Source organism: Hydra vulgaris, chromosome 01, assembly GCF_038396675.1.
Source record: "Hydra vulgaris chromosome 01, alternate assembly HydraT2T_AEP".
In the NCBI taxonomy this organism is placed as follows: Eukaryota; Metazoa; Cnidaria; class Hydrozoa; order Anthoathecata; family Hydridae; genus Hydra; species Hydra vulgaris.
Genome location: NC_088920.1, coordinates 2,177,317 through 2,190,369, shown reverse-complemented (window position 1 = coordinate 2,190,369; position 13,053 = coordinate 2,177,317). Strand labels below are relative to the sequence as shown.

Below are 13,053 nucleotides of genomic sequence, written 5' to 3'. Positions count from 1 at the left end.
ATTGATGTTTAAGTCTGTTTGCATTTCGTTAAAGCTCCAAAAAATAAATTTGTTACCATTAAAAATGATATATATAGTTTTCAAAATAGCTGTTATTTGCTTTCCAGTAAAGCTTACATTTTGATTTTGAAACCAAAAACCTATTTTACTCAAAAAAGTTGTTTTAATTTTCCATCAGAGTCTATTTCATAATACTTCAAAAGAGCTGCTACTATCCTTCTTATAGATTATGTATTTACATTTGTATCTACAAGGTTTAAACTAGAAACTGTAGCTGCATATAAAGGGTAAGCAAATATTTCATTCATTATGTATTCTTTTCTTAAAAGTTCCGAAACCCAATTTTGTTTGAGGCAGCAGTTTAAAATGTTCAGTAATATTTTTTATCTAAATCAACCAAATAATTTTCTGAAGTTTTTTACTGTAATAGTTTTTAAAAACTGCTATCTTTCTTTTCATTTGATCAAAAATAATCTTTCTTGTTGTTAAGGTTTAACTTTTTTTAAATCTTACGGAAAACAGAATATCAAATAACTTAAAACATTAAATTTTTTAAAAACTCTACTGTTAAAGTCAAATTAACTTGATATTTTTACTTATTAAGTCCAACTTTTTACTAAAGCTGTTTAAAATAAATTGAGAAACAACAAAAAAAAAAAAATTTAGGTCAAAATTTAGGTTATAAGATAAAAATTTAATTTATTTGAACTTAAAAAAAAAAAGTCAGGACCACCTTAGTTTCTTGATGTTTTTCTTCAAAAAAAATTTTTATATTCCAAACATTTATATTTAAGAGAGCTATACAAGTTTTAGTTTAATAAGTATTTTTTTAGTTTACAAAAAATACTTATATAACTAAAACTTTTATAGCAAAATATTATATTTTCTATATTAGTAAAAATAATTTTTAAATGTAAAAGAATTTAAAATCAGTAAGAAACATTGTTTAAGGTCTATTTGTTAGTCGTAAAAAAAAAAGTTTAAATTATTTCTAAACAAAACTTTTTACAAAAAGATTGAAAAGCATTTAAACTATCTTAACTTAAAATATTTGTTTTAATATTTATCAACATTTTATGTTTTATGACATATTGATTAAGTATAATTTAAAGTCGGTTAATAATGAAAACGTCAAATGAAATATAAAATTTCGAACTAAAAAGCTTTGAAGAAAAATACAACTAAACCATCGAATTTTTTTATTTTGTTTACGACACATATCTCTTAAAAAAACAATGGCGAAAGCCTTGAAAAACTATATTTTATAAACATAAACTTGTTTAAAAAGCGCAAATCTAATATAAAAATAATTTAATTTTTTTATTATAAAATTACGCTTTTTCAAAATTCAATCAATTCAAAAAGCAATGACTATCTTAAGTATAGTACAATACTATTTAAAATGAAATTGATAATGAAAGAAAAAAAATTAATATTAAATTTGCATATTTAGAGAAATTTCTTAAGCATTATAAAACATAAAAGTCTACATAAAATATTTAACAAATATTAATTAACAATATTATTTAAAAAAGTATATAACATAATAATTATGATAATAACATAATTAAAAACTGGAAACATAAAGATACTACAAGAAATATGTACTTTTTCACTTTAGACTTTCCAAGTTTTTTTTTTTCTAAATCTTTTATTAGTTTGTTCAAGCTAAATAATAATTGACTTTTTAAACGTTCTTTTAGTTTCAAGCTAAATGCCAATTGACCTACGAATAGAGTTAAAACATGTAAAATCGGCATAGCATAAAAGTCACTAAATTTTCGACGGTCATTGATATAAAACTTTTCGATATTCGAAGAATTAATCCATTCATAAATTTTTTCAATAAAATCAATGTCTTTGTGAAGGTCAAGTTCTAAATCTTCACAAAGATTAAACCACGGAAGGAAATTTTCTTCAAAATCTTTTTTTGTTATTAAATAATCTGAGATCCATATCCTCAACCTTTTAATCTTATCTTTCGGTTTCCACCCTTTGAAATTAATTGGACGATGAAAGTAGACATCGCGAACATTAGTTGAACATTGTATTAAAAGTTTTAATTCTTCATCACTTAAAAGATTTTTATGAACACTTAACGACGTTAACTTTCTTCCAGATTTTAAATAATGATTTATGAAATAAATTTCGCAAGAAGTTAAGTAATAAGATTTTCCATCGTGAATCGAAACACTCCACATCCACCGTCGTTCATTTCCTATGTCTATAATTGATTTTATTTTCTCATTAAATGATGATTGACTTTCATAAAAACATTCAATGAATAAATGATGGAAATCTTTATAACTTTTAATAAGATGATCTAAAGTAAAATTAAATAATAATTATAAAATTAAAAAAACAAATAATTATTATTATTATTTTTTTTTTAGGTTATTTAAGTGCTCCCAGAAGTCTTTACGCTCTTATCACGCAGCACCGCGGAAGAGCAATTAACTACAAGTTCACGCCTCCTTCCTTGCCAATGTCGCTTATTGAGCTAGAGCCGGAGTCGAACCTCGGTCCTCTGGGTTCTGAGCCAGAACTCTAACCACTGCGCCACGGCAGTGGCGCAGTGGTTAGAGTTTTGGCCATTTCAAATTTTTGGCCCATTTCAAATTTTTCTTGCAAACATAGCACACATTTTTTGGAAATGTTATTATAGGTAGGGGCAGATTTTAGATCAGAAACTATTTTAATAATTACCTTTTGTAGCTCCCCGTTAATTAAAAAAATATAGTAATTAAAAACTTTATTTTATTTTGGTTTTAGTTAAAATAATTTACAAATTCCTGTAAAATATTTTTTTCTATAAATTGAATTTTTTAATGAGATTTTGTAACTCTTCATGATGATCCAGCAATGGTGAAACTTAAAGTTGAAGACAAAAGTTAGATAAGTGTTTTTTACTAATTTATTATTGCTCTGTTCTTTAAGAACATTGAGCACTCTATTTGTAAAATACACTAACATAATTTACATATTAAGCCCCAAGTTTATACTTGTTGAGCACTCTTTAATTAGATTTTACCTAAACATGGAAACAAACAATTTTACTTACTCTCTCAAAAATTCTTGAACCCAGAAAAAAAAAGTTATACTATTTCTTTAATAGACAAAGTTGAACACTTTAATAGACAAAGTTGAACACTTTATTAAAAGAATTCGATGGAAAGCCCATTTTTTCTTAGAATCTGAAAAAAATAAAAACCCGTTAATTGAAAAAAAACAGAATGAAAATTATGGATTAAAAACAAAAAACGCCCCACCATTTAATAACACTTAATTAAAACTAAAAAAATTCAAAACATAATTAATGTATTCTAAAAAGAATAAAAACTAGACATTAAAAATATAAAATTGAAACCTATTATTTTAGTTTTTGTTGACAAAACATGCAACATTTACCAAGTTACTCCAGAAACTCATCAAAAAATACAGCGCGCGATAATATTTCTAATAATTATGAAAAAGCACCGAAAAACTTGGAAAACGCCAATAATTTAGAAGCTCAAAACATTGCCAAAAAAATTAGCTTAGATGCGAGAATTAAATCAGTTGCACCAGCGCAAGCGTTTGTTTCACTAAAAGATCACAAACCAAATTTTCAAAATAAACTCCCTTGTTGGCTGCTAGTTCCTTCAAAAAGTGAACTAGGGCACGTTAGTAAAATAAAACTAGACAAAATTAATAACTCTCTTTAGAAAAAATTAGGTTTACATCAGTGGAAAAATACCACTGATGTTTTAGATTGGTTTTCAAATATTAACAAAAAAAATGAATGCACATTTATACAATTTGATACTATTGATTTTTACCCCTCAATTACAGCGGAAATTTTAGATAAAACAATAGAATTTGGAAAATCCCATTTAGAAATTACTGAGGACACTATCCGTATAATTAAGCACTGCAGAAAAACTTTACTCTATTTTAATAGGAAAACGTGGAAGAAAAAAACCACGCACGAATGCTTTGATGTAACAATGGGAAGTTACGACGGAGCGGAAATTTGCGAATTTGTAGGTTTATATATTTTAAATACCCTAGCTAAAATAATCCAAATTAATCACTTAGGTCTTTATCGCGACGACGGTTTAATAATAATGCATAAAAAATGAGGGCCACAACTCGATAAAATTAGAAAAGATATTATTAATTTTTTTAAAAACATTGGCTTCCAAATTGAAATAAACATAAATTTTAAAATAGTGAATTTTCTTGATGTCACATTTAACCTCTCAGAAAGTTCCTATAAGCCCTACAAAAAGCCTAATGACGACTTATTATATATTAATGTGAATTTCAACCATGCCCTTAAAATTCTAAAACAAATTCCAATTTCAATTAAAAATAAGCTAAACCAAAACTCTTCTAAAAAAAATATTTTTGATTCCTCTAAATGCGTTTATAAAGACGCTGTTAAAAATAGTTGCTTTCAAAATTTCGAGCTAATATTTGAAAAGAAAATTGCAAAAAACCGTAATAGAAATAGAAACATAACTTGGTTCAGCCCCCCGTACAGCAAAAATGTTTCAACGAATATAGGTAAAATTTTTCTTGTAAATGCAAAGCATTTTAGTGAAGCTGCACCGAGCAGTGAACGCCTTAAGGATGAATAATAAGTTAAACAGAGTTGAGCAGAGTGAGATAAAAGTACAACAGGACAGATGTCCAGTGGAAAACAAAAAGCCTCAGAGTAGAAAATTACTAAAAAATGATAAGTATAATGTTGTAAAATAAACAATAACAATAAACAATAGTCGAGATACGTAAGTGTAATGTGTAGACAGTATCAGTGATGGAGTAGAATTATTCGTTTTACAAGTAGTTATCATGTGGTCTGTATTATTAGGGTAGTCAACATACATTATCGATTTAAGTATGTCATGGACGTCTCGAGTACAGTATGGATTTGTGCCCTATGGTACAATATGAACACAAGAGGACCTCCAACTCTCGCCTGAGACAGGCATCCCAAAAGAAGTTCCACTCTGGGTATACACCAGGGTATCTCGTCAAGGTATCCCATTGTGTTATCCCAAAAGGACTATTCTCAGAGTATCCTGTCAGGACGATTGCCACAGACCTCTGAATTGACACTGGGACCAGAGGACACTTCGTGGGGCTCAGTACAACTTGCATACAATTGTAAGTCACTTTTGTTGAAATGAGTGTCGATAAGTGCAGTGTTTTGTTGCAGTATCACGAGTGTCAGTGAGATTTGTGAACTGTTTTGAGTTTTAAAGATGTGTATGTAATGTGGATAGTCAATGCTGTGTACTTGTGTGTCTCTACTGTAATAAAGTGTCTTGATGGTAAAAGCTGTTAGTATGAAATTGGTTGAAAGTCATTAAAAATGGTGTAACGTATTTTATATAACATGAATTTTACAACATGTATTTTAAAAAAATAACTAACTATTGCAACTTGATAATCTGGAAAATTGAAATAAAAATATACCACTACAGTCACAATAACTTGTGTTTATATTTAACAAACTAATAATCTGTATATATATTTTACAACTCATAATCTTGGATTGTATAGAATTTTGTTTTAATTATAAGATTAACTGTGAATATGTCACGTGACTGTAATGAAACAAGGAGTATCTGAAGTCGAGTAGAATTATTCGTTTTTTAAAAAACAGTTAGCAGGTCACCTCTAGTCAGTTGAACAGACTGTACTTATAGCGTGGCTGACTTTGTGTCGTATACAGTGAATATTTATTAATTAAAATATGTTATAGAGAATAATTATAGAAGAAAATCAAAATAAATTAAAAAGAGAAAAGTAAAGTGTCAATTCAGGATGTGAGGTGTATGTGCATAAGCATGTGTTTGTTAATGTAGTAGGTTTTCTTCTTTGTAGGTTTTGTTAGGTAAATAAATTTACCTAGTGTGCATGTGGTAGTCAGGAAGATAGTCGTTGCTCCGCAGTTCACGCGGAAAATAAATTTTTGTTGTAAATGCAAAGCATTTTAGTGAAGCTGCACCGAGCAGTGAACGCCTTAGGGATGGATAATAAGTTAAACAGAGTTGAGCAGAGTGAGATAAAAGTACAACAGGACAGATGTCCAGTGGAAAACAAAGAGCCTCAGAGTAGAAAATTACTAAAAAATGATAAGTATAATGTTGTAAAATAAACAATAACAATAAACAATAGTCGAGATACGTAAGTGTAATGTGTAGACAGTATCAGTGATGGAGTAGAATTATTCGTTTTACAAGTAGTTATCATGTGGTCTGTATTATTAGGGTGGTCAACATACATTATCGATTTAAGTATGTCATGGACGTCTCGAGTACAGTATGGATTTGTGCCCTATGGTACAATATGAACACAAGAGGACCTCCAACTCTCGCCCGAGACAGGCATCCCAAAAGAAGTTCCACTCTGGGTATACACCAGGGTATCTCGTCAAGGTATCCCATTGTGTTATCCCAAAAGGACTATTCTCAGAGTTTCCTGTCAGGACGCTTGCCACAGACTTCTGAATTGACACTGGGACCAGAGGACACTTTTTGGGGCTCAGTACAACTTGCATACAATTGTAAGTCACTTTTGTTGAAATGAGTGTCGATAAGTGCAGTGCTTTGTTGCAGTATAACGAGGGTCAGTAAGAGTTGTGAACTGTTTTGTGTCTAGTAGATGTGTATGTAATGTGGACAGTCAATGCTGTGTACTTGTGTGTCTCTACTGTAATAAAATGTCTTGATGGTATGAGGTGTAAGTATAAAATTGGTTGAAAGTCATTTAAACTGTTGTAACGTAAGTTGGACGTGAATACTAGAAGTCCAGTAACATGTATTTTAAAATAACAGTTTATTGCAACTAGATAATCTGGAAAACTTAAACAGAATTCAACTAATATAGTAACTCTTATATATCTATTCTCCAACTAATAATCTATATATATATATATATACATACACACATAGATACACATATACATACATATATACATACATACACATACACATACATATATATATATTTTACAACTTATAATCTAAGATTATATGAAATTATGTAAAAGTTATAAGAGTAACTGTGAAAATGTCATGTGACTGTTATGTTAACAGGAGTATCTGAAGTGGAGAAGAATTATTCGTTTTATAAAATAGGTAGCAGGTAGCCTCTTGTCAATTAAACAAACTGTATGTGTAGTATGGTTGAGATAGTGTTTACTTATATTTATGGTGACTTGTGTCTTTAGTTTGAGTTTTTAGTTTTAAAACAGTATTAGTAGTTGGAAGCTGGTTATCAGAATTATGTTATTTGGTGTCTAGTAATAATGTTAATTTGTGTTTTTTTATTTCTCATTAGCTTAATAACTCTTTATTAGCATTATTATAGTATTTTAACAGTGTGACAATGATACATTAACAATAACATGTGTGTGCATTTAGATATAATTTCAGTGTTTTTACTTATTTTTTATAGAGGGATGTGTATGGGTGTATGTCACAGAGTTGGAGTAGAATTATTCGTTTTTTAAGTAGTTATCAGATGGTGTATGTAACAGGGCTCTAGTAGAATATTTGGAGTGGAATGATTCGTTTAATATATAGTAAGTGTGGTGTGGCTTCAGTTATAGGTGTGATAAATATATATAGTAAAAAGATGCAGTGACTATAAAAACAATATTAGATGTAGTACCTTTAGTGTATTTGACAGTAATTATGTATTAAATAGCATGTATATTTATAGTAACATTACACATATTATGTATACCCTGATATGCACAAGCACATAATGTAGTACTGGACACCTAATGTGAAACTAGGTAGTACTGGGCAGTGGTTATGCATTTTGGCTGTACACATACAACCACTAAATGTATATATATACATACCCTTCAACATATATATATATATATATACCCACAAACATACATACACATACATAAAGATATGTATGTATCTGTCTACAAATATATACATAAATACATACATATGCATAAACACTCACTGATAAAAAATAGTTACGTATATATTCATACAAACACATGAGTATATGTGTGCTCACGCATGTTTATGCACACACATATACCCCATGGACATATATATATATTCCAAGACATCCATATATTATTTATATGTATTATATACATTACACTGGCTATTTCACACATTTATTGTGTTAAATAGGTGTTAGAGTAATGTTATAATGACTCAGTATGGGTTAAGTATAACTCTATAGGCATAAATTAGCAAATATAAATTCTAGAAATATTAGTACAAATAGTAGAATGACAATCATCGGTGTATTGAGTGGTATATGATTAAAATATAGGTGTTTTATTATCCAATTACCCATGTAGTGTCAAGATGACATTCTCATCAGGACCATTAATTGTCATCAGGGAGTTTCGAAGGTCTGACGCCTGACCAATGGTCGACACCCTGTGGATACTACCTTGCTAAAATAGAGCACGTGCTCAAATTTGTAGAACACCAGTATTTTATGATGGGATGGTGTGCTTTGATTTTAGTTTGTTCTCTTGATGCCTAACCCTGATTAGGGTTTTAATATATCTATATAGAAATGTCGATAGTGACATTTACATAGATATCATTACCCATATTATATGTACCACAGACATACAACATGAGTTGATAGTCACATTGATTCATATTTAAAATGTCTAACCACAGTTAGGAACACAGTTATAAGTAACTTAGTGAAAAAAGCAAAATATATACATATAAATAAGTATTTTAATACATAAACATAGTATGTGAATATAATTGTGAATAAAATAAGTCAAGTAATAAAGGCATGTGTGCTTATTCTCTTAGGTTCAAACAACAATGTAAACATACAGCTCAGGGTTTATACATGCTTAATCTTGTTTTAGTTAATCATTATTTCTCTCCTTCCCATTGTCATATAGTTGCATCTCTTTCTCTTTTCTATAAATAGTACCCTAGCCACTACTTCAACAGGCTATCACCACTTGTTCTATTAACTAAGACTCAATCTTGCATGTCTCTTCATTTGAATAAATTGTTTTACTGTTACTACTTCTTCATGCTGTTTCACCTAGTTTTGAATTCGATTAGTGATGTTCACGAATATGCGTGACATCACTAATCGAAATGACATTTTTACAAATTCTTAAATTTTTAATTAATAAAGAATTTTGGTAAACGACGTCATTTCATAGAGATATTTGATGAATTTTTATATTTTTAATTAGAAAATATTAATAGATTTTACACTTAACAAATTTACAGACATTATTTAAAAGAGATATTAAGAATTTAAGAATTTCGAGAATACTTGTACCCGATATAAATTTTAGCAAATAATGCTGTTAACTAAACTTTCATACTTTTTCGCTACAGCCGTTTTAACAGCAATCTTTTCACGGCGACCGCACATTTTTTTGAATAAAATTTGGAAGGCATAACATTAACAACTAATTAAAGTTTGAATAGTAAATCTCTTTAAAAGCACAAAAAACTATATAACAATAGAAAGCTAATCAAATAAAATTTAAAAAAAAAAAGTTTTAAAACGCATAATTGAACAATAATAAATGCAAAATGCTAAAAACTATTATTTTATAAATAGTAATTAAAACATTAAGTCCGAAATTTAACTCATTTAATGCATATAAAAAATGTATTTCGAGACAAAAAAAAGATATTATTAATTACTTAGCTAAATACTTATACCCTACTACGAATCAAATTTTATGTTAACGCTGTTTTATTTTACAATTAAATTTAAATAAGTTTTTCTAAATCAGGATTATTCAAGGTTTTTTAACTTTGTCAAATGATAACTTTTTATAATAACACAATATTTACAATAACATATTTACAATAACACAATATACAATAACACAATAACATATTTACAATAACAATATTTACAATAAAGCAATATGCTCCTATTTGTTCTTGATTATGTGGAGAATTATTTAAACCTTCAGAACAACCAAATTATGTGTCTAGAGTGTAAATTTATGTACAAAACAAGATGAATTGTGAAACATACTCGAAAGCTGCCGCAAGCAACTTGCGGTTAAGATTTAAAAAATCAAAAGCCACCGTCAGCGGCTTTTGATTTAAATAACACAAAAGTATTATTTAAGTAAGAGTGTTAAATAATACAAAATAATTTTTTTAACAGAATCTTGATAATGATAATAATCATTTCATAATAAATATAACACAAAAAATATCTTATAGCAATAGACAAGCTTAAAATGTATGAAATATTTTATATTTTTAATGCGAACTTTGAGAAATTTAGAAAATGAAATAACTAAAGCAATTCTACAGTAATTTATGATGAAAAAAAAAACTTTTGTATAAAATAAGTAACTAAAAAAACTCTTTAGTAATCTATAATAATAACTTTAAAATTTTTATTATTTGGTTAATAAAAAAAAAAAAAAAACTAAAACTCTTTGGAAATAAACGCACTTGAATAATTTATAAAGTCTGTAGATTGCCGCGAATATTTTAAAGACTCTGAGAAATTGGCAAACATGGACACGGCAAAATTCAAATAAAACAACAGAATTTGTTCTCCTTGGTATAAACTTATTATTTTTTTTACTTAAAAAAAACTATGCCCAAACATTTTTTTTTTATCATTCTCTTTAAAATGAACCCAACTTGTCTCAGCACTATGGGATCCCTTTAAAGAATATAAATAACAATTTACTAAAATATAAACTTTCTTACCTAAAATCCATATTCCTCCAGTGCGACCAATCATTCCGTTCCCAAAGAACCAGTTTTCTATGATAATATATATTTTAATGCAAAAAAAAGCTTGCTTCATTTACAAAAATTAAAAAAATTTAAAAAAAAATTTTTTTTTTAATAATTGATGCCTTTTAAAAATTTGACTGCCTCCCCCAACAAAACATTTAGTCAATTTAGCAACACTTCCTTGCTGCAGCAGGCTATAAAATAGTCAATGTAGCAAATTCCCTTGTAGAAGCAGGCAATAGAATAGTCGATGCAGCAACACTCCCTTGTAGAAGCGGCTATAAGATAGTAAATGTAGCAGCACTACACGCATGTTTTAGAGTCAAAAGATAAGAAGTTTTCATTTTTATTTTCTCTTGATTCAACTGGTTGAATTCTACCTGATATAGCCAACAAATAGGTTGATCCATTGCTTGACATTTATATCAATCCAGCTTCTGTATTGAAAGTAATTTCCTGTTTAGACTCTAATACAGCTTGAGGTCCGGAAAACATACCTGTTATAGTCTTGGATAAGTGTCTTTCGAAGCTGTTGACTATACTTTTCAAACTATTCAAAAAGTGCCTTAAAGAGTCTTGTTTTCCAGCCTGCTGGAAAGCAACATCTTTTAGCAGCACCAATTTTTAAAAATTCTGGAGAGCGATCTGACTCAACTTACTACCATCTCATTAGTCTTCTTACTATCATAAGCAATATTTTTGAGTCTTTAGTTAACAATCACCTAATCTCGCATCTTGAATCTAATAACTTACTTTATCATCATCAGTATGGACTTCAATCTTATCGTTCTACTGCTAATTTGTTAACGGTAATAACCAATAGATTTTATAGTGCATTTGATAGATGTGGAGAGGTTGAGGTTTTTGCTCTCAACACTTTTAAAGCCTTTAATAAATAAGGTTTAGAATGCTGGTTTCAATAACCTTTCTTCTTACGGTGTATCTGATAACATCTTTAAGGTCACTATATCTTTCCCTACCAATTGTAGTATAAATGTTAACCTCAATGGACAGCACTCTTCTTCATATCCTGTAACTTCAGGGGTTTCTCAAGGTGCTATCCTTGACCCTTTACTCTTTTAAATTTATATTACCAATTTCCCAGAGATTCTCACATCTAAGGTGACTTTGTTTGCTGATGATAGTGCAATTTATTCTTGTTTTGATAAAAAGCCAACATTATTTGATTGCTTGGAGTGAGCATTTGAGCTTGAAAAGGATCTCACTTCTACTGCATCATGGGGCTCATTTATACATATATATATATATATATATTTATATATATATATATATATATATATATATATATATATATATATATATATATATATGTATATATATATATATATATATATATATATATATATTTATATATATATATACATATATATATATATAAATATTTATATATATATATATAAATATATATATATATATATAAATATATATATATATATATATATATATATACATATATATATATATATATATATATATATATAAATATATATATATATATATATATAAAGTATATATATAAAGTATATATATATATATATATATATATATATATATATATATATATATATATATATATATATGTATATATATATACTTTATATATATACTTTATATATATATATATATATATATATATATATATATATATATATATATATATATATATATATATATATGTATATATATATGTATATATATATATATATATATATATATATATACAGGTACCAAAAAAAGTTAAACCACTTAACAATTTTGCACTAATGTATTGATTTCAAATGAAAATAAAACATTTTAAACATTTAAACTTTTTAATAAATACATTTAAACATGCATGGATATCCATTGTTTAAAATCACCAGAGAATGCCTTCTATGCATACTTTCAACCAACTTTGAACACTGATCTTCATTAGCTTCAAGGCACCAAACTCCTCTGATTTCATCCTTCAAGAATTCTGTAGATGTACATTTGGTTGTATCAAGATTATTTCTGATCTATTTCCACAAATTTTCAATCGAATTAAGATCCGGACTATGTGCAGGCTAAGGAAGAACTTCAATTTTGTTGTCTACAAACCAAGCCTTTGATATTTTAGAGGTGTGACAAGTGGCATTATCTTGCTGAAATATTGAGCGGTGAAGCTTTTTGAAAGAACATTTTGCGTTTTGCGACAAGATGTCAACATACCAGGCACTGTTCAATTTTTTGGTTATTTCAATGAACTCTATTCTTCCTGCACCCTTATATGCAAAGCAAGCCCAAAACCATGACACCAGGAGAATGTTTGACT

The 13,053-nt window shown here is 28.0% G+C and overlaps 1 protein-coding gene across 2 annotated transcripts in view; it reads right to left on the bottom strand.

Annotated features, from left to right (window-relative positions):
• Positions 1-1,194: 1,194 nt before the first annotated feature.
• LOC136075013 (uncharacterized) overlaps positions 1,195-13,053 on the bottom strand; it is an 84,630-nt gene continuing 72,771 nt past the window's right edge. The window contains exons 7-8 of one of the 2 annotated variants that reach the window (XM_065787208.1): positions 10,710-10,766; positions 1,195-2,323 (exon numbers count right to left, since the gene is read on the bottom strand). In XM_065787208.1, coding sequence (XP_065643280.1) covers positions 1,551-2,323; positions 10,710-10,766 — 830 coding nt within the window. In that variant the 3' untranslated portion in view covers positions 1,195-1,550. The remainder of the gene's footprint in view (positions 2,324-10,709; positions 10,767-13,053) is intronic. The other variant, XM_065787209.1, reaches the window with a different exon arrangement.